The 27,881-nt window shown below is 41.0% G+C and overlaps 1 protein-coding gene across 5 annotated transcripts in view; it reads left to right on the top strand.

Annotated features, from left to right (window-relative positions):
• Nucleotides 1-27,881, top strand: part of NAPB (NSF attachment protein beta) — a 40,603-nt gene that overhangs the window by 8,895 nt on the left and 3,827 nt on the right. For 2 of the 5 annotated variants that reach the window (XM_025931931.2, XM_086701550.1), the window contains exons 2-10: nucleotides 6,605-6,684; nucleotides 9,353-9,469; nucleotides 11,301-11,347; nucleotides 11,497-11,574; nucleotides 18,632-18,687; nucleotides 18,860-18,944; nucleotides 26,140-26,244; nucleotides 27,222-27,290; nucleotides 27,661-27,711. In XM_025931931.2, coding sequence (XP_025787716.1) covers nucleotides 6,605-6,684; nucleotides 9,353-9,469; nucleotides 11,301-11,347; nucleotides 11,497-11,574; nucleotides 18,632-18,687; nucleotides 18,860-18,944; nucleotides 26,140-26,244; nucleotides 27,222-27,290; nucleotides 27,661-27,711 — 688 coding nt within the window. Of the gene's footprint in view, nucleotides 1-2,328; nucleotides 2,543-6,604; nucleotides 6,685-9,352; nucleotides 9,470-11,300; nucleotides 11,348-11,496; nucleotides 11,575-18,631; nucleotides 18,688-18,859; nucleotides 18,945-26,139; nucleotides 26,245-27,221; nucleotides 27,291-27,660; nucleotides 27,712-27,881 lie in introns of those variants that run through there. The other 3 variants (XM_086701551.1, XM_025931929.2, XM_025931933.2) reach the window with 3 other exon arrangements.

The following is a 27,881-nucleotide window of genomic DNA, read 5'->3' on the forward strand; positions in this document are numbered from 1 at the left end:
GAGATTAAATGTAAAAACTCATGGCAAGTCATGTTGTGCATGTCATTTCTGAGTTTATCCAATAATTACTGTTGTTCGTTTTCTTGTATATTTAAGTATCTTGATTTGTTTTATTAATAGGTCCAAATATACATTCTCTCCTCTGTAAGAAAGGTGACTCTCCATACCAAGTCCAGGCACTGGGACTGTTACCAAAATCAAAACCAACTTTCTTTGCTCTACATGTTCTCGCAAACTTCATTTCAGGAAATGACACTTTTGTCAGACATTCCTTAAATGTCTAAGATTGTTTTCTGTGTCTAAGAATCTATGATTATTTTTAAAGTGAAAAGTTCTCAGAAAATGGAATCCAGAGGCCAAGACAGGGCACTGAGGCTGCATCAGTGTTGATGGTGTGGTCCTCATGCCCAGCTTCTGCTGGCTGCTCTGGTGGAATTTCTCTGAGGCCCTGGAGGGGCTGCCTGCTCTGTGCTGGCAGGACCTATCTAATAAATGACAGTGTTCCTATAGTCTGACTTTGTCCAAAACTGTGTCCTTGTCACTACTCCTCCTATTACTGTTTGTGAAAAAACAAATGACCTTGATCTAATGGTTTTATAGACATTTTTGGTATAAGAGTTCAAGGTAGCTTGATGAAGAGCTTCTCCCTGCTGCAGACCTCTACTCTCTGCATCGCATGAAAGAAGTTGGACTGTTTAGAAATATATTAAACTTAGCAGTTAATTAATCTTGAAAGGGTTGTGTTTATCTAGGAAAACAAGTTTTTAGAATCTAGAGATTATAGAAATGAAGTACAGATGAAAATAAGTTGCTTATGGAAGGTAAAAAATAGAATAAATAGTTCTATGTGGCTGTGATGTTGTGATATAATAGGAAGTATATATTTGTTCTTCATCCCTGGTTCCTGACACAGTAAAGCCCTTGTGGGATCCTGAGTGGTGAGGGTGAGAGAAGCATTTCCTGTATGATAATAAGCCTCTTTCAACCATACTGTAGTGTATGCTAATGAGGTGACTGTTGGTGGGTTCCCAGTTGGCTTCAGGATGGGGGCTGGTTGTCAGAGGAGCCAACCATATGATTAGAGGGTTGGAACTTTCAGCCTCACCCCTAAGCCTCCCAGGAGGGGAGAGGGGTTGGGGACTGAGTTAATCACCAGTGGCCAGTGATCAGTCATGCCTGTGTATGGAACCTTAACAGAACTCTAAATGATGGGTTTGGAAAACTTCTGAGGTGGTGAGCATGTGGAGGTGGTGAGCATGTGGCGCCCCTGGAGCTGGTGTGACGCCCCTTGCACTCCCTACCTATATACCTCCCTGGATACATCTCTTCCATTTAGCTGCTTCTGAGTTACATCATTTGTGATCATAAATAGTTTCCCTGAGTTCTGTGAGTTCTACCAAATTAATCAGATTGAAGAGGGGGTTGTGGGAACCCCTGATTTGTAGCCAAGTTAGAGATATGAGTACTTTGAGGACTCACTGCTTGAGATTGGTGTCTGAAGTGGGGGCAGTCTTGTGGGACTAGGCCCTTAACCTGTGGGGTCTGCACTGACTGGGTAGTGTCACAATTGAATTGAATTGTAGGACACCCAGCTGGTGGCTGCAGAGAACTAGAAAATTGCTTGGTGTGGAAAATGCTGCAGGTTTGATGTCAGAAGTGTTGTGAGTAGAGAAACAGTGTTTCTATTAATGGTAGAGATATATTAAACAGATTCCTAATTTTCCTCTCCTTTTCTGGATGCTTTCTGTATTTGCTTATTGTTTCGAATGATATATGGGAACGCTATCAAAAAACTGCACTATGGATAGTTTCTTCCATCCAGACTCTGAGAAGTCAGCATTATTATTGAGGCCTGTGTGCCAAGCCCTGTGGTAGTGTCTGTCCTCAGTCAGCCTATAGGCTAAAGTAATGTTGCTCATAGTGAAAATAAGGAGCTGTCCTGTTTGTGGGGCTTCTCCCTGTTTGTAGTCCTTTGGTGTAGTTTGACATCCCTTCAGCATACTCTGATGATAGGATTAGATTTTGTCTCTAATTCTGCTTTCACATTATCACAGCACTGTCAGTTATCACCTTTTATGATACTTTTACTCAGGTATTTTGTGATTTTAGAAGCAGCTTTATTTGTACCTCAGCAGTTGCCTCCTTTGCTTTTGGGTAGGTCTCAGGATGTGTGTGCCATTAGTCCTCATGATTCTACTTTAACGTCCCCCTCTTCCCACCCACAGTCTTAGAAGAGGATGTACTATAGTTGCCAGTGTTTTGTGGTGCTCTGAAATAGTTCTTACTCAGGATGAGGAAAAATCAAGACTTTAGATTATTCGAGGATTAATTGGTTTTTAAAAAATCAGTGATTTGTCTGCATGTAGATATTATTGGAGCTCTTTGAAATAATGGGATGTAATTTCCCAGTCTGGCTTCTTCTCCCTCTCCTCCTACCTCCCCAGCATCTGAATGGGAACAGACAGGATGGGATTGCTGCTCTGCAGTTCACCAGGGGGACATGTCATGGCTCTGACCACATCTTTTCAGTGGAACATGGAAGGTGGGATGAGTACTCTCAGATCTTTTCCAGCCCTGAAGTTAAATATTGTTTCTTCAGCATTCTGATCTCCTCTTGGGCAAGAACATTCTTTTCTTAGCCTTTCTGACATTTACTGATCTCAGTGAATGTCTCCTGAATAAGCATAATCAAGAAGAGGAGGGAGTCAGCCTTGCTCGTAGAATTGAGGGGTGGTGGGGTCATCTGGGGCTGCATGGTGGAGAGGATGGAGGTGATGGTGGTGGTGGTAGAAGTGGTGGTGGTGGTGATGATGATGAAGGTGGTGGTGGTGGTGGTAGAGGTGTCGGTAATGGTAGTGGTGAAGGTAGAGGTGGTGAAGGTGATTGATGATGGTATAGGTGGTGGTGGTGGTGGTGGTGATGGAGGTGTTGGTAATGGTGGTGGTGATGGTAGTGGAGGTGTTGGTAATAGTGATGATGGTGGTGGAGGTGGTGAAGGTGATAGATGATAGTGGTGGAGGGAATGGTAGTGGTGGTAGTGGTTCTTATCCAGGCTAGTCACTGTTTTCTTTCATGGTAGAGAAAGCATTTTCTTCAAATTCAGGATAGGATAATCTCCAAAAATAGTTAAGTTTGTCTCAAGTTAGCTTTTCTTCTTGTCAGTTCAGTGCCATGTACTTAAATTATATCACTTCATAATGTAGATCCTCTCATAGAAACTTGTTTCTCTTTTCAAGGATCTTATACCTCATTTATAGAGGCCTCGGATAACAATCATTCGAATTATTTGAATGTGAATTCTGAATGTTTGTCCTTAAAACTTATAAAATTTAACTTTCACATGCATAGAACACAGTAGGCATTTGGAGTGATTTCAGAAGTACATTTTTCATGAATTCTTAAAGTTATGTTGTGTTTATGACAAGTGAGTTTCTCTGGTGCTTTGAAAATGAGTATACTTCTTGTGATTCTGTTTTAGAAGAGGTGAGGGTCTTAAGTCTTCATTAAAAAATACATTCATTATTTATATAATGATCACTGAATTTGACATCAGGTGTCAGCTCCACCACTGACTTTAGCTGGATGACCTTGGGCCAGCCATTGACCTCCAGGTACAATTTTCTCTTCTGTCAAGTGAGTTAGCATCTTTAATGGTGGTTGTAATAAAGAAAATGACATAACATATGTGGAAATATCCAGCATAAACCCTAGCATAATGTAGGTGTTCTATTATTCCTAGCTGAATCTGTCTCTGAAAATAATAGGATAAAGTACATTTTAATTAAGCTGGTTTTATTTGAAAACCTTTAATAAGAATGATTGAACTATAATTACAGTGCAAGATTCCTGGTATGCTTTAGAAAAATAAGACAAGAAAGTGGTAAGTCTTTGTTAACTCCAAGGAGCTGTGGCTAAAGATTGAAAACTTAGGTTAGGAATTTTCCATTAGGATAATTAGCTAATTGGTTTTTTTTATGCAGATTTGAAGTTGAGAAAAAGGAACATGAGGGTGTGATTAAAGGAAAGCTTTGCTTATTCTGACACCACATTTTTGGTGTGGCTTGTCACCATCCTGTCATTTGCCGTGTGACATAGCTGCCAAAGTTTTTTTTGTTTGTTTGTTTTTTCCTTTTTTTGTTGGGGGAAGGGAGTGGTGCAACTTTAAATATAATTCACATACCATGTGATTCACCCGTTTAAAGTGTCCAGATAGCTGTGTAACTATCCTAACAGTACATTTTAGAATATCATCACCGCCACAAAAAAAAAAAAAAACTCTATCCTCCTTGCCCCTCCTCCTTTTTCTCCAACACTGTAGGCAACCTGTTTACTGTCTCTATAGATTTGCCTATCCTAGATATCCTACAATATGCTCATGTGTAACTGGCTTCTCTCACTTAGCATGATGTTTTCAAGGTTTATTGATATATCAGTACTTCATTCCTTTTTATTGTCCAATATCCATTCCATGTATAGACCACATTTTATTTATCTTTTCTTCAGTAGATGGACATTTAGGTTGTTTCCACTGTTTGGCAGTTATGAATAATGCTGCTGTGAGCGTTTATGTTTGTATACAAGTTTTTGTGTGGACATAGTGTTTTTATTTCTCTTGGGTGTATACCAAGGAGCAGAGTTGCTGTCTCATACAGTAACTATGTTTAACCTTTCGAGAAACTGCCAAATTAACAGTGGCTGTGCCATGTTATATTAGTACCAGCTGTATAGGAGGGTCCAGTTTCTACACATCCTCCCTAACATTTATTCTTATCTGTCTTTTGATTCTAGTCATCCTAGTGGGTGTGAAATGGGATCTCATTTGTGGTTTTGACTTGCATTTCCCTGGTGGCTAATGATGTTGAGCATCTTTTCATGTGCTTATTGGTTATTTGTGTGTCATCTTTGAAGAAATGTCTAATAGATTCTTCACCTATTTTTTAATTGAGTTACTAGTCTTTTTTATTTTTGAGTTGTGTTGTTTACATATTTCAGATACAAGTCCGTTATCAAGGCAGATCCCTTATTTGTACAAATATTCCCAAAAGTTTTTATGCCTTCAGTACATCAATCTAGTTACAATAATCATCCTGATTGAGTACCTACTCTGGGTCAGACCCTGCAAGGGCAACTATATATGGATTTTTTCTTTTGATCTTTATAATAACCCACAAGTATTATAGCGTCCGGATGGCTCAGTTGTTTAAGCGTCCAACTTCGGCTCAGGTCATGATCTCACATCTCATGGGTTCAAGCCCCCCATCAGGCTCTGTGCTTACAGCTCAGAGCCTGGAGCCTGCTTCAGATTCTGTGTCTCCCTACCTCTCTCTGCCCCTACCCCACTCATGCTTGTTCTCTCTCTCTCTCTCTCTCTCTCTTTTCTCTCTCTCTCAAAAATAAACATTAAAAATTAAAAAAGATAATAACCCACAAGTATAGATCATATTATCCACTGTTTACACATGCAACAATGGAGGCCCAAAGAAGTTAAAGAACTAGACTGGGGTAAGACAGTTAGTAGTTACTGCCTAAGGTGTGAGTCACACTTGGGCCTTAGTGTACTGCTCTGGGACACGTATTGACACAGAGCTATCTGTGTCCTTCTGTGGAAGCACAGAGCCTGTTCAAGTTTCTGGCGTATGCGTATGTGCTCACTCTTGTTTAGATTGTGCCACTCTCTAAGGGTCAGCCTTGACCTCCCCTGTCTCCTAGTCCTTATGTCCTAAACCACTCGCACAGAGTGCTTTGTCTTCATTCTCTGGTTATTTATGTTTTCAATGTAGATAGACGAGGTAGAGACATCATTTATAGAGGGTCCTTAGTTTAGCTAAGAACAAGGTTGAATTAGAAAACCCTGGTGCAAGTTACAGAGGATTAGTTTTGCCTTTATGTGAGAAGAAATGTCTGAGCAGCTAGAGCTTTCCCTGAGTGGGATCAGCTGTCTACTGAAGAACTTTCTGGAACAGTATGTATTCCAGTAGCAATAGAGTTTCTTCCTCTCAGGATGTTGTAAAATACATTTACACATGGGGTGAGCAGCTGGACCCTGAGGCCCCTTCTGTGTTGGAGAAAGGAACATTCCCTGCCAGAGCTGATAATATAGCAGTCAAACAACATGGCACTTTCTTTTATGGCTCCGGCTTCAACTTGTTATTGTTGTTGTTGTTTTGTTTGCTTGTTTGTTTTTGAATAAGCATAGTGCTAAACTCTTCCAAATTAACAGGGTAAAAAATGTATCCTTCAAATTTAATCCCATTTGAATAATATACTTCTTATTTCTCTACCTCATCCAAAACTACAATTTCCATGCATGAAAAGGACTCTGGTTAAGGTTGTAGGCTCTGAGATCAGCCAGATATGTATTTGAGTCTCAGTTCTGTGACATTCTTGTTGTGTGACCTTGCATTAGTTACTTTTGTGCCTCCGTTTCCTGATTTGGAAAATAGGGATAATAAGAGCGTACCATTTGAGCAACTGTTAAAATTCTAGACTACTTGGCTGGCACATAGTAAGCATTCATTAAATGCTTATTATTTAAGGGAGGGTGAATTGGAGATGTGGATGGTTGCTACAGTAAAACTTAACCTCATTTTTAAATTTTTCTCAGAGGAAACACAAAAATAGAAGAGGCTTGTGAAATGTATACCAGAGCTGCAAATATGTTCAAGATGGCAAAAAATTGGAGTGGTATGTATAAAGTTTTTGTTTCGCTTTTCAGGCAAATAACTTTAAAATCATCTTGAAGGAGGAAATAACTGTCTGCATTTCCTCCTGTTGGCTGAGACGTGTGTGTGCTGAATAACTGGTGTGGCCACCATGGTGTGGGAGAAAAGAACTTCGATCTAAGTGAACAAAGCCTATTTTTCTTTACTTACACATTGGTTGAGAATTTCTTACCGTGAGAACAGCTCTGTGGTAGCTGATTGAGGTTCCATTGAGAAATGTGACAGTCAAGGTGTTATTTTTATAAACCCCAACAGATTTACTATCACTTTTTAACATAATGCTTTCTATCCAGTGAAATTACACATAACAAAATCAGTGGAATTATTTTATTGGTCTGAAAGGGGATAACCCTTTATAACACTGATTTGGGAAACAAATTCATCCCCTACCCTTGTGCACAAAGAGGGCTTGTTGTCTCTGTGATAGGGTATTTCTTTAGTGAAAATAGAGACAACCTTCACCTGGAGCCAGGGACATTGTTGTCTAGCCCTGGCCTGTAGCTGCTGCTTGATCTAAAGTAGGACCCTTACACTCTGCAAGTCCATTTCCCCATCTGCTTTTTCCCTAGCTTTATTGAGATATAACTGACATAGAACATTGTCTAAGGTTAGGGTGTATGTACAGTGTGTTCAAATCAACCCATTAAGGCTGACATTTTAAAAGCATTTCAATGAAGAAATTGCTATAGAAATATATGAATGTGAAAGCCCTTTCTGACTGTAAAATTCTTTTATAGGTTTAGTTTTAGGTTAAAAGGATATATTTCCAAAATGCATTACACCTGAATTATAATGTATTAAAAACAGTGGAGGAGAAAGGAGTATTGTCTCAGTATTTGTATCTCTTGCATGGTGTAAGGGTGTGGTCTAAGGATAGATTTGCATGTACTAATGAGAGTGGCCAGCATGTGAAAAACTGGAGCCAGCCAGTACAGTGAAGCACTATAATTGGGAGGTCCATGTTGTAACTGTACTCTCCTGAGGCAGAGCCCATCAAGGCTGCCATTCAGTTAGCCGCTACCGAGGCACTCCCCTGGCAGCATCAGCCTTGACCCCTTCTCCGGGACCCCTGACCCCATAATCCACAGTGTAAGAGTTAAAGCCTGGTAGGTGGGGGCTCTCCAGTCCCAGCTCCAGCTGGGGGCCAGCATCCTAATTGCTCAGCCCCTGTGCCATGTAATGGCTGAGTATTTTCAAAACTGCCTGGGCACTCTTTTTGTCTTACACAGAGCCAGAATTGAACCTGGGCAGGCTGGATCAGGAGTATGTACTGCTACTCTTCCCTCTGGTGGAAGTGCAAAAACCTGAGTAGGAATTGTGTGGTTACCTCTGGAAGAGGGGTCAGGACAAGGGATGACAGCCAAAGCTTTAGTTGAATTGAATGCTTTATTTCTTAGTACCAGCAGTGGGTATTTTGGTGTCTCCCACAATTTTCTGTACTTCTCTGAATGTTTTTGAAATGGCTACAAATAGTATATTTTTTTAAGTACTAAAAGGTCTCATGATGTTTTTAAAAGAATCATCATGTTTTTCCTGTAGAGGGAATTCTTTCCCCTCCATTCCTATTAGTGCTGACTTCCCTATTCCACACCTTACTGAGCTGTGTTCTCCACGGGCCTCATGTTTTCCAGTCTGTGGTAGTTCTCTCTGAGCCAAGAACCTCATGACAGTGGGGGTTTATCCTTGTCCAGGTTCCTCATGCTGACATTTAAAGCCTCCCAGAACTGGCCCAATGGCATCTTCAGCCTTCATCTCTCCTGCCCACTACATTTATCCCTCCTGCAGGCAGCATGGACTTGTCACCAGCCTCTGTTCCCAGCCTTTTCTTGCCTTCAAACATTTGTTCCTTGTTCACATGACTGCTCTGCTGTGGATTCCTTCCCTCATTCTTTTCTGCCCCTCTAGAGTCTACAGTCCCTGATCAAAACCTTTTCTGAAAAATTTAAGTGCATAAATCTTTACACTGTACCTCGTCCCAACAGAAACCTCAGCAGCACCTTGTAACCAATCCCACTGTATAACCAAACCTGCAGGGAATGTGCAAGTTGTCCACACTAAGTGGGAGTTAAAGTCAGGTTAAACCTCATATAAAGTTCAGTCAGATTTTGTTATAATTTAAGAAGAAACTTTGAGTTTTGAAATTGTGGACCTAACATTCACTCTTGAGATACTTACTTTGTTCAAGGAGCTTCCATTAGCAGTTTCTTCAGTGATGACAGCCAAGGCCAGTGGACACTATGAGATAGAAAGATGAGCAAATAAGTGTCCTTGACCTCAGTGTTTTAGCTTTCTTTAAACGTGTGTGGCTTGAAGCCCCAGTCACTGTTTAGTATATGCTGGGGGACAGAGTTGAACATGACTGGCTTTGGTACTAAATGGAGGCCCATCACCGAGGTGCCACTTGGGAGGTCTTCTGGGGCTGAGAGAGGCTTTTGTCACCGGTTGAACTTGTTTCTGTTTTTTTATACACACCTGAGAGGCACTTGATCACATTTACACATCCTTCTGACTGCAACGCTTCTTTTCAGTGACATGGAACTTTTCTAGGAGTAGGTGCAGCACTTAGAGCATGGGCCACTCTGGGGACACTTGCTCCTCTGTGATTAATTGTAGTGACTTGTCTTCCTCAGCTGCAGGAAATGCATTTTGTCAGGCAGCCAAGCTCCACATGCAGCTTCAGAGCAAGCATGATTCTGCCACCAGCTTTGTGGATGCTGGGAATGCTTACAAAAAGGCAGACCCTCAAGGTAAGACATGCCTCCACCTCTGCGTACCCAGGGCCATCGGATCAATGTTGGGGGCCTTCTCTCAGGTTATGCTGCTGGACCTTTGAGTCCTGTAAAAAAGAAATGTTTGTGCTTTGGGATAATAGAGATTTTAGTACCTTCAGGGTTTTTTCTATAATCACTTTGAGCTTTTACAAGGAGAAATTATGTTCAATTTGTCATAATACCTATTTTCTTAAACTCCATTCACGGTGCATTTTGGAGAATGTTTTGGAAATTAGCTTTAATTTTATCTACATCTTATTATTATCTTAATTTTATGAATATATATTACTCATTAAATAAAAGTAATGGTCCTTCACTCCTAAATACCTGGTACATTTTAAGATCCAGTTAATGGGAGATTGTAATATCTGATAGTTAAAAACAACTTATTCACACAGTATTCATCTGACTTTTTTAAAAGTACTGGTTTTTCAAGTACTGGTTTTGAAGAAATAATGAACTTGGGTATTTAAAATGGCAAAAGTTTACAAATGTTATTTCTTTTTTAGTTAAGAGTATACACTTAGCAATTAAAAGCATTAACGTCTTCCCTGTGGCACATGCACTGGTGGCTGTGGAGCCTCCGTATTTTTCTTTTAGCAGTGCACTTTAGCACAGAAATCTCAGCTTTTATGAATGTATCATTGAGAACTAAGATACTTCAAGGTTTTTGTATAAAGATTAATTGCATTCTGTTTCTGAACGTGAAAAACTGGACACAGCCTAAATGAACAACAAGGGTGGAATAATAAAATTATAATGCATCAGTATTCCAGGATATGATGCAGGCATTAAAGTCCCTGGATTCAGAGCATCTCCAATGACCTGGTAAATGTCCACATGGTAACCAAAGAACCACACAAGAATTGAGGTCTCAAATTTATTAAAAAATTTGTGCACATGGAAATGCATCCAGAAAACACTGGAAGGAAAAGTACATCAAAATACTAGCAGTGGGTTTGAGTGGCATTGTGGGTAGCTTACTTTTCTATATTTTTAGAGGTGTAACAATTCACATTTCTTACATAGCTTGGGAAGAAATTGCTTTTAATTTTGTTACTCTGTGTTACATTTCTACTTTTCAGTCAGGCCTTTTCTCTTTGCTTACCTCCTTTAAAGCAAGAGCAATAAACTTGGAGCTGTCATCTGTATGCTAGCATTATAAGCACCACCACTTTGTGACAGGAAATTTGTTGGCTCAGTGTTTTAGAAAATTAATAGAATTTATTAGCAGTATCACTTACTAGATTTCTTTTTCATACCCCAAAAGTTAGCATCTTTTAACATTGTACAAAATGCTGACTTCACCTAAGAGTTGTGTGAACAGGTATTTTCAAAGTGCTTTTGATATTGGCTGCATGAAGAGTTGAGTCTATTGAAGTGATCTTCCTTGTGAAGGACTGTCTTCCAGAATTCATATATATACATGATATCAGTGAAGAATGCATTTACACATCTGTTTTAGCAGCTAGAGCTGATCAGTGTTGATGACAGCCCCCATGGCTTTGTCTGCTCTTTAATGCGGGCTTCACCCTGGCTGGGTCCTCACTGTCTGGCTGAGACAACTGAGCCAGTCCACCCCCCCAGCTACAGTTCCCTACTTGGCACTGAACCTGCTGGGGACTGAGCATACTGTGGGGTCTGGCCTTGTGTGATTTCTGCTTGCTTTTCACTAACTCACCTGCGTACCCTCCACCCCAAGTGCAACCTCCTTAACATTCTAGTAACAGCCAAGAAGATAGGCTCCCCAGAACCCTCTTTGACTGAATGGATTTTTCATTGTTTTTCTTAAATGCCTTCGCTTCAGAGGCTATCAACTGCTTAAATGCAGCCATCGACATTTACACAGACATGGTAAGACCCTGCCTTGCGTGAGCGGCTGTGGGGTGGAGTCCTGGAGATGGCTTACAGTTGTACTTTTCTGTTGTTTTTTGCTTCCCAAAGTGTTTGGCTTTCAAAAAGGTGAAAGCAGAATGGGACTCTGTTTTTTGTTTTTCCCGCAGGGAAGGTTTACGATTGCAGCCAAGCACCACATCACCATTGCAGAGATCTATGAGACTGAACTCGTGGACATCGAGAAGGTGAGCTAGGGCAGTGTACACCACAGGTGGGTGTGAGGCAGGTAGACAACATGACTTGACTCAGGGAGCCCTCGCCCTTCCAGTGGAGCTGAGTGGTGCAGAACTATTGAGATTGCTTCATTGTAGAGATGGGGGACCTGGCGGGCTAAGGTCTAGATAGGCTTCTCTTCAGGGACCTGAGAACTGGGTAAGATTTACCAAGCCTGCCCGCTCTCTCTGCTCTGGGTGATTTGTGTCAGGATGGTGGTGTTTCCAGAAGTCTTCCTTTGGGCTTCAGGAAGGAAGCTTTGGGACTGCAGGGGTGTGCTCACCTTTATAATTTAGGCCCTGACCTGGAGGAAGAAGGGAACTGAACACTGGCCTAGCCATACCTCTGTTTCACATGGGGCTGGTTTTCTGAGCTGTGGTTTATAGCAGCAAAAGAAGAGAAGAGGAAACACTGAGCACCACTCTTTCCCAGTCTCTGTCGTTGCTTGCATGCTGTGAAATTTTACCACTTTTTAGCTCTTATAGCACAGAGGCCCCTTTATGGATGTGGAAGTTAGGGCTCGAAAGGACTGAGCTGCCTGGAACCACTCAGATTGGATCCAGCAGAGCTGATGCAAAGCCGGCCCCAGCACAGGGCTTCATCCTTTATCACCCTGTCTTCTCAGTCACAGGATCACCTGCAGGGCTCAGGGCACCTTGGCAAGAGGAAGACATTTGTCAGATCCCGAGACTCCGTCATCTCAGACTGGAGACACAAGTTTATGTAACACCGTCCTGAGTACTGTGGGAAACCAGAGGTGTGAGTGAGAAAGAAAAGCGGCAGTGGAGGCCAGTGGTTCCTGTCAGGCTGATGAGCACCTGGCATGCTCTTGGGGTTACAGTTCTGTCCTATCTGAATGGTCAGGGCACTCCCTGAGCCCCATGCAGCATCAGACGGGCATCCTTCTTCCTCTTTTATTTCATGCCGTCTCTCTGCTTCTGGAACAGGTGACTGATGGTGCCTCCTCTTCTCCCCATACTCTAGTGTGGGGCACCTTGGGGCTAACTCCTTGTCTTCTCTCTCCACATTGCTCTCTTGGTGCTCTCTCTGCACTCATCGTCACTGCTTTACAGACTGTCTGCCAGTGGCTCACAAGTCTATCTGCAGCCCAGACCTCCCTCCACACCTCAGATCCCTGTATCCTCCTGTCTGCCAACCATCACTGCCAGTCCAGTGTGTCTGAGACAGGATTCCGATCCCACCCCACCCCACCCCCCCCCCACTGTGATATTCCCCCTCCGAACCACAGGCATCCTCTTTTTCTCCACATCCAGTCTGTGGGCGATTTCTACAGTGTTGTCCTCTAAGCTCCCAAGTCCCCGCCCCCTCACTACCTCCTTGTGCCCCCAGCTTTCACTGGGTCACTGCAGGAGCCTCTAAACTGGCCTTCCTGTTTCTGCTCCTGCTTGAGTTCTGAGCCCTGGGCATAAGGTCCCCATCACCCTTTCCTTTTGGATTCACTCTCTTCTCTGCTTTTGTGCATTTTCTCAGGGAAAGGGGGGCTTTATACTAAGAAATAGCAATGTTGACTAAAATCCTAATGGAGCATCAAGGAGGTAGGTGTAGTATGGCAGCCACTTGGAAGTTAGCAAGACAGGTACTGTTGCCAACATATGAGAACTTTTCTCCTGGTGTGAAATGATAATTTCATATATATTACACTGGTTTTTGTCAATAGTAACGTCCCCCCTCCCACCAGTGTAACAGAACAGCCAGAGCAATCCTCATCTAAAGTAGATCAGATTGTGTCTTCACTGCTTACAACCTGATGTTACCCCATCTTCACTCAGAGGAATAGCCAGAGCCTTCAGATGGCCTCCGAGGCTCCACTGATTCATCCTTCACCCTTGTGCCTCTCTGAACTCTCTTCTTGCTCTTCCCTACCTTCTTCCCCCGAGCTATATACCATGCTGTGGCCTCCATGACCTCTTTGCTGATCCTCACACATGCCAGATGAGCTCCTGCCTCAAGACTTTTGCACTGTGTTTCCTCTGTCCTTGGGGCTCTTCCACAGATGTCCACATGGCTTACTCCCCTTTGTCCTTCAAATTTTTGCTTAATTTGTTGCCTTTTCTATGAGACCTATCATGACCGCTTAGTTAAAATTGGAACCCCATCTTGTCACGAATACATACCCAAACACCTCCCCCAACTCAGCTTTTTCTTTTTATTGCAGTGCACATGTCACCTTATGTCATATGCTACAAATGCTTACTCATCATTCCTGTTATTCATTGTCTTTCCCTACACTAGAGTGGGCACCCCATGTCAGCACGGAGCTTTGCCTCTTGTTTACTGATGAATCCCAAGAACCCAGAACTCTATGTACTTAGTAGACTCTGACACCCCTATCTCTGCCATAGCAATGTACCTGCCAAAGCACATAGAATCTTCGTTTGGGGAGGTGTCTCTGACTACTAAAGTTGGACTGGAATTGTTAACCTTCACCCTCTGACTTCATGCTGATCACCACCTTGTGGTTATGTAGCACAAAACTCACTGTGACTTATTTAATAGAATTCATGATTTGGCCATTTTGTCATATATGCCATGGTTTTCTAAGGGTGCTCCAATCTTGACTAAATCAGAGCCACTGACTGCATTGCATGTGGCCCTTCTCATCAGAGAGGTTATCTGCAGACCCTGGAGAGGATGGGGAGACCCAGACCTGAGCCCTTCTGTGCTCCCTGCTGCAGAATTGGTGATGGAACAGAAAGGAGATGGGTCTGGTGTGGCTGGGATATTTATTTTTCAGGGTGTCTTGGGTGGGCACAGTATCTTCACCAAGGTTGAATCATCTTAGGGGGACAAGCACTCATGCAGACCATCTTTCCAGTGGAGGCTCCTTCGTTGGCTTCACCCAGGGTGGTCAGGAGAGTACGCTGGAGACAGGAGCCTGCAGCACTGTGCCGTCTCTGCTGCCAGGGCATGCTCTCGAGCAACCACTTCACACATGGGTCTCCGTTTGTGAAATTCAGGTGGATAAAATGATCTGTAGTGTTCTCTTGTTTTCCTTCTTTTAAAAAAAAATGTGTTTTGTCAGCTTCTGAATCCCCCCAGAACTCATGGTGCTCCTGCCATTCTGCAAGTTGGCCAGCAGGTGGCATCTCCCTACACTAATGTGACATGCCCTTTTAAAAGCAGTTTAAGAACCCTACTCAGCATGGGGCACTTGGGTGACTCAGTGGGTTAAGTGTCCAACTTCAGCTCAGGTCATGATCTCATGGCTTGTGAATTCAAGCCCTGCGTTGGGCTCTGTGCTGACCGCTCAAAGCCTGGAGCCTGTTTTGGATTCTGTGTCTCCCTGTCTCTCTGCCCCTCCCCTACTCATGCTCTGTCTCTCTCAAAAATAAATAAACATTAAAAAAAAAAAAAAAAAGAATATTACTCAGCACACAGAGGGTTACCTTGCATATTCCCTGATGTTTGGTTTCCTGTGTTTAGAAATCATTACCCTTGCTTCCTTGGTTGGACTCACCAGATTATGGTCAGTACTTGAAATTTAAGTTTGAAAATCAGTTCTATTAAGGTACCTTACATTTTATTTATTACAAATGAATTTCTTCTCTGTTAATATAAGCCACTGTATGTTCTATAAGTCGTGCACAGACTTTAGCTAGTGACCAATGAAGTGTGTGAAGTTTCAAAGGCTCACATTATTCCTTTGATTTCATGAAATAAAACATTAAACAAACTAATAAATGGGTCCTTTTCAAATGGGCTTTTAAATGACCCAGAGGAATTGTGACCATTTCTGTTTCAGCCCCTGGAGAACATGATTTAATACTATTGGTTACCATGTAGGATGTGCCTATGGCAAGTTCATGTCCTGTCTGGAGGTATATATTCTAAAAGAGTTGATCCCATCTGAAGGTTAAGTTGACCTATAAAGTGGACTCTTAAGCTTGAGATGTGGAAATTGCATTTGCTTTAAGACTGATGAGGACTGCAGTCCTAAAGAGTGTTGTCTCTCATTTCAGGATTCATGTATTTTCCAGCATTGTGACCTTCACCAGATTCCCCAAAAAAGAATATGAATGTAGTTCCTTTGGTGGGCTACTTAAATAACAGGATAACAGGATGATTTTGTGTCTGGGTTTATAGTTATGTGTGCAGTTATTATTGCTGGCTGTCTTCTACTTTTGATATTTATCATGGTCTGTTAAATTGTAAAAAACAGTGGGTAATTTTATAAGGTGCGAGGGTCTACTTGTGACTGGTAAATTTCACTGCATGTTAAAGCTCCAAACTAGGTGTGAACATCCAATGATAACCTGTGCCAACCTCTTTTCTCTGAAACTTCTCTGTTAAGCCACTAGATAAGATTTGCTTTCAACTATAACCTCTGTCAAAACTTGGAAGTATTATAAAGTTTCATTATTGGCTTAATTAGCACTATTAAAAACTAAGCTTTAAATTTATTTTTACTGTGATGACTCTAGCTGTAGTTTACAGTTACATTTTGATGAACCAGCATCATTACTTAATAAGTATTAGGTTAAACCAAATTGTCCATATTTGGCCACTTATTTTTACCTCAAAACCGCAGTTACATACAGTTAACCCAATACTGTTCATTGAGTTCTGGTGTTGTGAGAACTAGAAAGATAAGTAGTGAGAGTCCCCACCCCCACCCCCTGGCCCCACTCCCTGAGGTTATATCATCTGACACTCTTTAGTAAAGATTCAGTCACATTTCTCATACTTTACCCCATCTGTTACAATGGAAAACTGTGTTAAATACTTTTAGAGAGCGTGGGAACAGTTCAAAGAAGATTACTTTCGATTAATTAGGAATTGACTGAAACACTTTCTGGGCATTCCAGATTAAGATATTGGCAGTAGTTTAGTAGGGGGCTATCACTTGAAATGCAGTCTGCCTTTACTCACTTAGCATCTGTTTATTGAGCACCTACTATATGATCAACACTCTGCTAGGTTCAGCGACATAATGGTGACACCTGCCCTTACAGAGCTTACATTTTAGAGGGAGAACATATATATTCATCACATCATCCCACACATTTGTGTATGTGACAGCTCTGATAAGTGTGCAGGGAATCTATTCCAGATGGTTTCCCTATGTGTCTATGTATGTGTGAAAAGAGGACTGCAATGTATCTGTTCTTTCATGGCTGTTTGTTAATTTAATATTACATGGAGAACTTTCCGTATTGATACTTTCTGTCATTATTCTTAATCTTAGCATAGTAGTTTATTATATTTAACCATTTACATTGTTTCCAGTTTTGCCCCTGTTATAAATAATACTCAGAAGATTTGTTTGGGGAGTATATTAGTTAGGGTAGGCTGACCAAATGAACCCAAAACATAATTATTCAAGCCCAGAAGTGTCAGTTTTTCACAAACCGTCCATGATGCTCTGCAGTCCAGACATGGCTAATGTTGGCCTCAGAGGTAAACAAATTTTGTAAACCAAATCAGTGTTGGTCTTGATCATTACACTAGTACCTGCAAGAAGGTGGGGGCTGAGGCTTTATGGCCAGGTCTTTCTGCTTCCAGTCAGCTCCCAGGAACCACAGCTAGAGTGATCTTTAACATAGTTCCCTAGCCTGTTTGTTGTTTTCTTGTCTTTGTGCCTCTCTGTTCAGTCATTGGATAGGACTTCCTTGAAGCTATGGGCTTAGTGGGAAGGGAGCACCTGTAGTCTGATACCAGCCATCTTTCTCTTTATGGCTTACTGGGAAAACCTTGAAATTTAAGGCAGAGGTCTACAAACCCACCACCTGTTTGTGTATACCCAAGTTAAGAATAGTTTTCATGTTTTTTAATCATTAGTCAGAAAACAGCACTTCACAACATGTAAAAACCATGTGAAATTAAAATTGTCCATAAATAAAGCTTTTGGAACATAGACACACTCATTTGTTTACTGTTTGTGGCTGCTTTTGTGGTACCGCAGAACTAAGTTGTTGCAATACATCATATGACTCACAAAGCCTAAAATATTTATAACCCGGGCTGTTACAGAAAAGTTTGCCAGGCCCCTAGTTTAAACTGTTCAGACTTCTCTTTTGCCATTTGGGGTATAGAAGCCATTGGCCTTTCCAGTTGTATGAGGCCCTATCACTGGACTTTGTTTTCTTTCATAATTGCCTACAAAACAAGCTAATTATTTCCAGAGTTCTCTCTTACAAAGCTTTGCTGAAAACAGCAATACACACTATTATCTGTCTCTTTCCATACAGCTTCTTCCTGTAGAGTTTCTGGATCCAGTAGGGATGTGTTCTGCCTTCTGAGCTGTCATATGCTTGATTTCACTAACTGTTATGCCACAGCGTGACAAGGGCTTCTAGCTTTCCAGCTTAAAACCTCTGTTTCCTCTCCACTTGACTGTTAATTCATCACCACACATTTTAGATTGAAGGCAACACTATTATTCTAGATGACACTTAAGGTATTGATGAGGAAAGTCTATGCTGCTGAGGCAAGCTGTAGACCTAAAATGTAATAGGGCTTTGTGTGTCTCTAAAATAACCATCCAGCGTAGCTGTTCCGGTTTTGGCAGCAGTGGGTACATGGTGATTGAGGTACATTCTGCCCTTTGTAGTTATTTTGGAACAAGGTGGACAGTTCTGCCATCTTCGATTTGTGGCTTCCACTGTCACTCCAAACTTGGTCATTGCCATTCTAGCTCATTGAAAGGGATGAGGCCTGAAGAAGAATACATGTTCAGGTGGATGAGGCAAGCCTTGTAGAGGCCCACAGCATGTCTCTTTACATTCTGTTGGAAACAGCAGGTCACAGCTGCCTGGAACTGCAAGTAGGGGCTGGAGAAATAGTGTAGCTGGGCATTTGCCTTGGAGGAAGGGAAGAAGAAAGTTTGGTGGACAGTGAGTATTCCGGATATGCATGCTATATTCTATTCCTCAATTAAAGGAGGCCAAGTTATGAAAGGTGTGCTGTTGAAATAGGTTTAGCTATAGGAATAATACCTATGCAGTTGTAATTCTTAAACGTAGTTCTTCAGACAAGTTAATTTGGGTAAAATACATTTGTGTTTTTCAGGCTATCGCACATTATGAACAATCAGCTGATTATTACAAAGGGGAAGAATCCAACAGGCAAGTGTTGTTTTTCTTAATATAATTAAATGGGTTTTGTTATGTGTGGTAAAAGAAAAACCTTCACCATACTCTGTGAGCATATCGGGCTGTACCAAATGAGGGTGTACTGGAATACGTTTCCATTTTTCCATTGGATTGTTACTTGCTCTGCTCTGGTTCTTGATTGCAGTTCAGCTAACAAGTGTCTGCTGAAAGTGGCAGCATATGCCGCCCAGCTGGAGCAGTACCAGAAAGCCATCGAGATCTACGAGCAGGTGAGGCTGCCGCAGTCTTGCCGACTTACAGTGGAAGTCACTCTGAGTCTTTTTTTTTAATTAAACTTTATTTAATTTTCCTTTTTATCAAGATATAATTTGGGGCGCCTGGGTGGCTCAGTCGGTTGGGCGTCCGACTTCGGCTCAGGTCATGATCTCACGGTCTGTGAATTCGAGCCCCACATCGGGCTCTGTGCTGACAGCTCAGAGCCTGCAGCCTGCTTCAGATTCTGTGTCTCCCTCTCTCTCTGACCTTCCCCTGTTCATGCTCTGTCTCTCTCTGTCTCAAAAATGAATAAATGTTAAAAAAAAATTAAAAAAAAAAAGATATAATTCACACATCATATAATTCATCCTGGTAAAGAATACAAGTCAGTAGGTTTTAGTATATTCACAAAGTTGTGTAACCATCACCAGTACCTAATTCCAAATCATTTTCATCATCCCCCAGAAGACACTCCTATATCCCCTTCTCTTGGTCTCTGAAACCACTCTCTACTTTCTGTCTCAGTGGACTTGTTTATTCTAGGCCTTCTAGGAAATGTGGCCTTTTGTGACTGGCTTCTTTTGCTTAGCATAGTTTTTTCAAGGTTCTTCTTAAAACCTTGAAACACGTTTGTTTTAGCGTGTAATGATACTTTTCATAGCTGAGTAATATTCTGTGGTTAGTTTACCTGTTTATCACTTAATGAACATTTGAGCTTTTTTCACTTGAACTATTATGAATAATTCTGCTCTGAAAACTTGTATTCATGTTTTTGTGGCGGTATGTTTGCCGTTCCCTTGGTTGTATATATACCTAGGATTGGGATTGCTGGTTTATGAAGCAAGTCTGTTTCTACCTTTTTTTTTTGAGAGAGAGCGTGCAAGCGAGAGAGGGGCAGAGAGAGATGGGGAGACAGAATGCCAAACAGGTTCCATGCTGTCAGCACAGAGCCCGATGCAGGGCTCCATCTCACAAATTGTGAGATCATGACGTGGGCCAAAACCAAGAGTCAGACACTTAACCAGCTGAGCCACACAGGTGCCCCTGTTTTTAACTTTTTGAGGAACTGCCAAACTTTTCCACAGTGACTGCACCAGTTTACGTTCCCACCAGCAATGTGCACGGGTTCCAGTTGCTCTACATCCTCACCAATGCCTTCTGGTTTCTGGGTTTTTGATAATAGCTACCCTAATGAGCATGAAGTCACACTTCATTGTGGTTTTGGTTTCCATTACCCTGATGGTTAGTGATGTTGAGACCCTTTTCATGTGCTTGTTGGCCATTTTTTTAAATGTTTATTTATTTATTTTGAGAGACAGGCTGAGAGCATGAGTGGGGGAGGAACAGAGAGAGAGACACACAGAATCCGAAGCAGGCTCCAGGCTCTGAGCTGTCAGCACAGAGCTCAATGCAGGACTCGAACCCACAAGCCGTGAGATCATGACCTGAGCTGAAGTCAGACGCTTAGCCATCTGAGCCACCCAGGCACCCCAGCTTGTTGGCCATTTGTCTATCTTCATTGGAGAAATGTTGGTTCAGTTCCTTTACCTGATTTTGAGTTGGGTTGTATTACATTTTAGAAATTCTTTATATATTTTCTCCCATTCTGTGGATTGCTTTTTTTACTCTGTTGTTGGTGTCCTCTGATACGTAGTTTTTAACTTTGATGAAATCCAGTTTCTCTGTTTTTTTGTTGTTACCTGTGTTTTTCACATCATATTCAAGAAGTCATTGCCAAACCTAGGGTCCTGAAAGCTTCTCCCCTGTTTTGTTGTAAGAGTTTTATAATTGGAGGTCTTCTGTTTAGGTCTTTCATTATGGGTATATAGTGTTTTGTGTATAGTGTTAGGTAAGGGTCCACCTTCATTCTTTTGCTTGTGGATATTCAGTTTTCCCAGCAGTGTTTGTTGAATATACTGTTCTTTTGCCATTGAATATAGTCTTGGACCCCTCACTGGAAATTATTTAACGGATATTCTATTTGACCATCTCTTCTATCCCATTGGCCTTATATGTCTGTCTTTCTGCCAGTATCAATCACACTGTTTTGATTATGTAGTTTTGAAATCAGGAACTGTGAGTCCTCCAGCTTTTTTTCTTGCTTTTTTTCAAGATTGTTTTAGCTATTCAGGGACCCTAGCATTTCCATATGAATTTTAGGATCAACTTACCTGTGCTAAAAAGCCAGCTGGAATTTGATGGGGATTGCATTGAATCTGTAGACCAATTTGGAAAGTATTGACATCTTAACATCATTAAATCTTCCAAACTCTGAATACAGGGTGCCTTTTCATGTATTTAGATCTTCTTTAATTTTGTTCAATAATATTTTATAGTTTTTAAAAAGTGCGCAAGCCTTGCGCTTCTTTAGTTACATATACTGCTAAGTATATTATTCTTTTTGATGCTGTTGTAAATGGAATTGTTTTCTCTGTTTCCTTTCAGATTGTTAATTGCTAGTTTTATTTTTATTTATTTGCTAGTTTTATATACTGCCACCTTACTGAACTAGTTTATTAACTCTAGTGGGTTTGGGGTTTTTGTTTATTTGTTTGTTTGTTTTGATTTCTTTTTAGAAAATCATGTATTCATGTCATCCACAGATAGCTATAGTTTTACCTGTTTTCAAATCTGGATGCCTTTTACTTCATTTTCTTGTTAGTTACCCTGGCTAGACCCTCCTGAACAATGGTAAATAAGTAGCAAGAGCACACATCCTTGTCTTATTCCCATTTTAGACAGAAAGCTTTTCGTCTTCCATCATTAAATAATATGTTAGCTGTAAGTCTTCTGCAGATACCCTCTATTAGTTTGAGGAAGTTCCCTTCTCTTCCTAGTTTGTTGAGTGTTTTTATCCTCAAAGCATATTGGGTTTTGTCAAGTGCTTTTTTTCTGTTTCTGTTGAAATGATCATATGGTTTTTGTTCTTTATTAGTGTGGTGTATTTTATTGGTGGATTTTCATGTTTTGAACCAACCTTACATTCCTGGGATAAATCCTGCTTGATTATTGCAAAGTTTGGGGGTCTTCAAGGGCACCTTCAGGTTTGATAATTCTCTAGAAGGACCCATAGGACTCAGTGAAAGCTATTATGCCACAGTTATGGTTTATTATACCAGAAGGATACAGATTAAAATCAGTGAAAGAAAGAGGTGCTTAGGAGCAGGGTCCGGGAGAGTTGCAAGTGTGGAACTTCCTATTGTCCTTCCCCAGTGGAGTACTTCCCCCAGCAACAATGTGTGAAAATATGCATGGAGCATTACCAACAGGGGAAGAAGTTCACCTGCGCTTGGCATCTAGAATTTTTATTGTGGCTCATAGACATGGCTGATCTTATTCTCCAGTCCCTCCATATGTTGAGCTGAACCACATTGTCAGAGACACTCAGGTAAACAAAAATACTCTTCAGGTAGGACATTCCAAGCAAGGGCTTAGAGATGACTTCCCAGGAGCCACAGACAAAAGCAAGACCTCACTTTGGACAAAATTAATTTTTTACTGTATAGTCATAATGTGTAAGCCTTTTTAAAGTTGTCAGAGTTCGTTTGCTAGTATTTTGTGGAGGATTTTCAATCTGTATTCTTTAATTTTCTTGTGAGATCTTTGATTTTGGCAGGAAAGTAATACTGGCCTCATGGAATGAGTTGGGAAATATTTTCCCGTCTCTGGAAGAATTTGTGAGGGATTGATGTCCTCTCTTTAAACATTTGGTAGAATTCAGTGATTTTCTCTGTTTTTCTGTTTTCAATTTCTTTGATTTCTAATGCTATTATTTCATCCTCCTAACTGTCTTTAGATTTATTTTGTTCTTCCTTTTTTAGGGAGTTGAGGTGGGAGCTGAGCTTACTGATTTTCCTCTTTGTTGTGTATACATGTTGAGTGCTATCCGTTTCCCCTCTAAACAATGCTTTGTGTCTCACAATTCTGTTAAATTGTTTTATTTATTTCATTGTATTTATTGATTTCCGTGGATTATTTAGAAATGTTTTGGTTAATTACCAAGTGTTTGGAGATTTTCCTGTTTATCTTTCTGTTGATTTCTAGTTTGATTCCATTGTAGCTGGAGAACACACTCTGTGTGATTTCAATTCTTACCAATTTGTTAAAGTTGTTTTATGGCTCAGAACATGGTCTAACTTGGCATTTGTTCCGTGGTTCTGCTGTTGCTTGGTGGCATGTTCTGTAATGTTGATTAGACTTTCTTGGTTGATGGCGTTGTTGAGTTTTTCTGTATACTCTATTTCTGTCCATTGTTGAGAATGGAGTGTTGGAGTCTCCAACTGTGATTGTGGATTTGTCTCTCTTCTTTCATTTCTGTCAGTCTTTGCTTCGCATATTTTGCAGCTCTGTTTGCTGCATACATGGTTAGGATTGCCATGTTTTTTTGGTACGTTGATACTCTTATCATTTTATAATGTCTTCCTCTGTTTCTGTTAATTTTCTTTGCTCTGAAGGCTACTTTACCTAATATTAATATAGCCTCCAGCTTGCTTTTGGTTAATGTCTATATGAGATAGCTTTTCCCATCTTTTTCATTCAGCCTGCCTATATTACCGTAATTAATCTAGTGAGTTTCTTGTGGACAGCATGTAGTTATGCCATGCTTTTTAATCTACTCTACTAATGTCTGTCTTTTAATTGGTTTACTTGGAGCATTCACATTTAATGTAATTTTTGATATATCAGGACTTAAGTCTGCCATTTTATTTATTACTTTCTATTTATGCTCTGTTTTTTGTTTTTTGTTTTCTTTGTCCTGCCATAACTTATAGTGGGTTGCTTGATTATAGTGTTTTCAAGTAAATGTCTTTGAGTAGCTGTTTTTAGTGATTGTTCTAGGTATACCATGTACAGAATTTATCACAAGCTAATGGTACCATCATTTTTATTATTTCCAGTGAAATATAGAAACCTTCCTTTCTGTCCCTTTCTCCTCTTCATTCAATTTATAATTTTCTCTCCATACTTTGAGAACTACCTCAGTCAATGATATAATTTTTACCTAAACTGTCCAACATAATTTAAAAAACCCAAGAAGACAGGAAAAGCCCATTGTATTACCCATATTTTGCTTACTATGTTCTTTCTTTCTTCTGATGTTCTAAGATTACTTCTTTCATTTTTTCCTTTGCATTTAAAGAACAGATACCCTTTTGCCATTTTTTTTAGGTCAGGTTTACTGGTGACAAATTCTCTTAGTGTTCCTTCGTCTGTGAATGTTTTCATTTCCCCTTTATTCTTGAAGCATCTTTTCCCAGGGTATACAGCTCTGGGTTGACAATTGATTTCTTTAGTACCTGAAAAATGTGCCACTTACGACTTCTGAGAAGTCTGCTGTCGTTCAAGTTGTTTTTCTCCTGTAGATAAGGTATCATTTTTTTCTGGCTGCTTTTAACATTTTGTCCTTGGCTTCAGTTTTTCAGAATTTTATTCAGCTTGGCCCGGGTATTTTTGCTTTCATCCTGTTTGGGTTTCACTAACCGTCTTGAGTCTGTAAGTTTATGTTTCTTGCCACATTTAGGAAGTTTCAGCCATTATTTCTTCAAGTACTTTTTCAGCCCCTCTCTCTGTTCTCTTCTCCCAGGACTCGGACAACTTGAGTATTAGACTTTGTTTTATAGTCTGATAGTCCCGGATACTCTGTTCATTTGTTTTTTTTGTTTTGTTTTGTTTTTTGTTTTTTTTTTCAATCTGTCTGCTCTCTGTTGTTGAAACTGAGTAATTTCTGATTACTAATTTCTGTCATTAGTTCACTGATTCTTCTTTTCCATGTATCCTGCTGTTGAGCCTATCCACTTTTTATACTGGTTATTGTGTTTTTCAGTTCTGAAATTTCTACTTTTTTTTTTTTTTTTAATATCTTATGGATTTTTTTTTTCTGCTAGAAATTTCTTTTTCTTTGTTGATGCTTTCTGTTTTATCTTTAGTTTTAAGCATTATTTTGTAATTGCTGCTTGAAGCATTTTTATTAGGGCTCCTTTTAAATCTTTGTTGTGTAATTCTAACAATTCTATCCCCTCAAAGCTGTCATCTTTTGGTTGTTGTTTTCCATTCAGGTTAATATCTCCTTTTTTGGTGTTGTGAGTGAGTTACTGTTGACAACTGGACTGGAACCTATTTAAACCTTTCCTCTCAGCTAATGTCCTGTGACCCTGCTCTGGTTGCAGTAGGGGCCTGTCGCTTCACTGCCGCTGGCTGGAGCTTGAAGCTCAGCCCCCACTCGGCCTCCATTAATGTCTGGGCCCTCACTACTGTTGCTGGGTGGAGGCGGCCACCAATACTATATTGGGGTTGCTCTGCCAGGTGGCGGTGGAAGTTTTAAGCCTCCATAGGCCTCTTCTGACATCTCACCTGCTGGGAGATGGGGGATGACCCCTCCCTCCTTCCTACTGGGTGGAAGTGAGGCCCAGGCTCCCCAGGAGGTCTCCAGGTCTCCACTGCCTGGAAGCAGGGGTGAAGGATGGGCCACTACTAGCTGGTGGGGATGAAGGCTTGGTTCCCTACTGGGCCTTTGTGAAGCCACCTAGGCAGGGGGCAGGGCTTTGGGGATCTCCCTTGCAGTCTCAGAAGGATGGACATCTTAGCTATGTCTGGGGTCTTTGCTGAAGTGAGTGGGGGTGGAGCCACAGTTTTCTGTGGTATTTGGAGTAGAGCAGTAACTTCCTAAACTTTTCTGTCTTGCTAGGCTCCCCCTTTCCTGGTCTTTCAGCTAGACAAAGCAAACTTCTGTATATTCTCTCTCTCTCTCTCTCTCTCTCTCTCTCTCTCTCGTTGCTGCATCTAGTGTGGCATTTATGGGTTGCTAACTTTTTGTTCCAAGTCCAGGATCTATGAAAGAAAAAGAAAACCCAGGGAACCCGTGCTGTGTTTTCCGCGTGTCTCTTCCTTTCAGTCTCCTTGTGTTGGTTTTATATAAAATGGGGCTTTTAGTTGCACTTAGCCGGAGGGATGGAGAAAAATAATGTCTATTCCGTCTTCCTGAAAGTAATAGTCTTCTGGGTCATTTTTAACAGGTTAGCACTTTATGTATTAAATTCCATTTCTTGTCTAGTAGAATTTCCTAGTGTGTGATACTGGGTTAAAAGGATGTATCTATGGCTAAACTGATGTAAGTAAGATAAAACAAGTATCTTCTAAAGGGCAGATGAGGATCAGTTTGCCTAATAGGAAGGCAAACCTTTGAAATCTAATTCTGCTTTCTGTGCCTAGGTTGGGGCAAACACTATGGATAATCCTTTGTTGAAGTACAGTGCAAAGGACTACTTCTTTAAAGCAGCCCTCTGTCACTTCATAGTAGATGAGCTGAATGCCAAGGTAAGGAGGCCTGCAGTGCCAGTTTCTGCTGCACTTGACCCATGAGAACAAGCCTCCGGCCCCCTGTCATTCGTGGTGTGCTTCACTGAGTGATAGTGGTTGTAACAAGACCAAGCTGCCCTCATTAATATAATAATAATAATGCTGATACTGTGCTGTGCATCCCAGTTGTAATCTTGTTACGGCTGCCAAACTGGTAGTCACATTCCCTTCAGTGGTTTTACTTTAAAGAAATTAGGGGGTTATGGGGGAAAAAGTAAAAGTAGAATAACATCCTTTCTTTCAAAGTCCAAAATCAATTTGGAACGGGGATTGGGGAGACAGGAGGCAGAGATTTGGGCATCCTTGCTGTGTCCTTCTGGAGGTGGGAGGGCAGAAGTAAAGCCACTGAAGGGGAGGCGTCCTTCCTTCCAGCCTCCAGCCAAGGTCTCACTGGGATTTATTTGCAATCTGGACAGTGTAGTGGATGGAAATGGACACCTTGTCTGTTTGTTTTTAAGAATTAGATTTGGTGGGGCGCCTGGGTGGCTCAGTCAGTTGAGTGCCCGGCTTCAGCTCAGGTCATGATCTCACGGTTTGTGAGTTCAGGCCCCGCATCGGGCTCTGTGCTGACAGCTCAGAGCCTGGAGCCTGCTTCGGATTCTGTGTCTTCCTCTCTATCTACCTCCTCCCCCACTCACACTCTGTCTCTCTCTCTCTGCCTCTCAAAAATAAACTAATAAAAAGAATTTGATTTGGTCCACATTGTCATCTCTACAGCAACCTAATTCAGAAAAATTAGTTTAGAAATGTATTCATAATTGAAGTTGGTAATTCAGATTGAATAGGTTTCCTGTGCTGATAGTGTAACAGCATACTTGTTATACATCTAAGTAGGCTTCAGGTAGATCTTACTGAAGGACTAGGATGTTCAGATAGAAAGTGCTTTATTTCCTGATTCAGCAAGTCACACATTAACAAGTGTTTTTCTCTTTTAGCTTGCTCTTGAGAAGTATGAGGAAATGTTTCCAGCCTTTACTGATTCAAGAGAATGTAAGTTATTGAAAGTAAGTAACATCACAATTTGAAGAAGAAAAACAGTCTTTGCTGTCAGGTGGGATTGGATCTGAAGTGAAGTTCTAATTCTGTGAGGAGCGCTGGCATTCTCCTGCCTTTGCAGAGTGGGTCTCAAATGCCACCAGAGTCAAAGACGGAAGCATTGTGTTCTAACCCAGGCAGCTCGGAAATGTTAGCCCAAAAACTGGGTCCCTGCCTTAGGGTAGCTCTTGGCTTACATTTGAGTATTTCCTCAATTCTGTAAGGCGTTTGGCAACATCAGTTAATGTGATACTAAGGCTATTTCTATATTTGAAGTATCTATTCATGGGTGGAACTGTTTAGCCTATCAAACTAACCTTTCCATACTTACGCTACCAGAAACTTCTAGAAGCTCATGAAGAACAGAACAGTGAAGCTTACACTGAAGCAGTAAGTTATGTGTTTGGGATACAGTACATTCTTTGAAGTTTAAATTACAGAAACTTCTTTTCCTTTTCTTGTATAAATGCTTTGGAACGGGGATTGGGGAACATTTGTTTGAACATTTATCCAATATACCCAAGTTGTATTTTCCAAAGGTCATGTTTTATATATCCCAC

Source organism: Puma concolor, chromosome A3, assembly GCF_028749965.1.
Source record: "Puma concolor isolate L17-30 chromosome A3, mPumCon1.1.hap2, whole genome shotgun sequence".
NCBI classification, from domain to species: domain Eukaryota; kingdom Metazoa; phylum Chordata; class Mammalia; order Carnivora; family Felidae; genus Puma; species Puma concolor.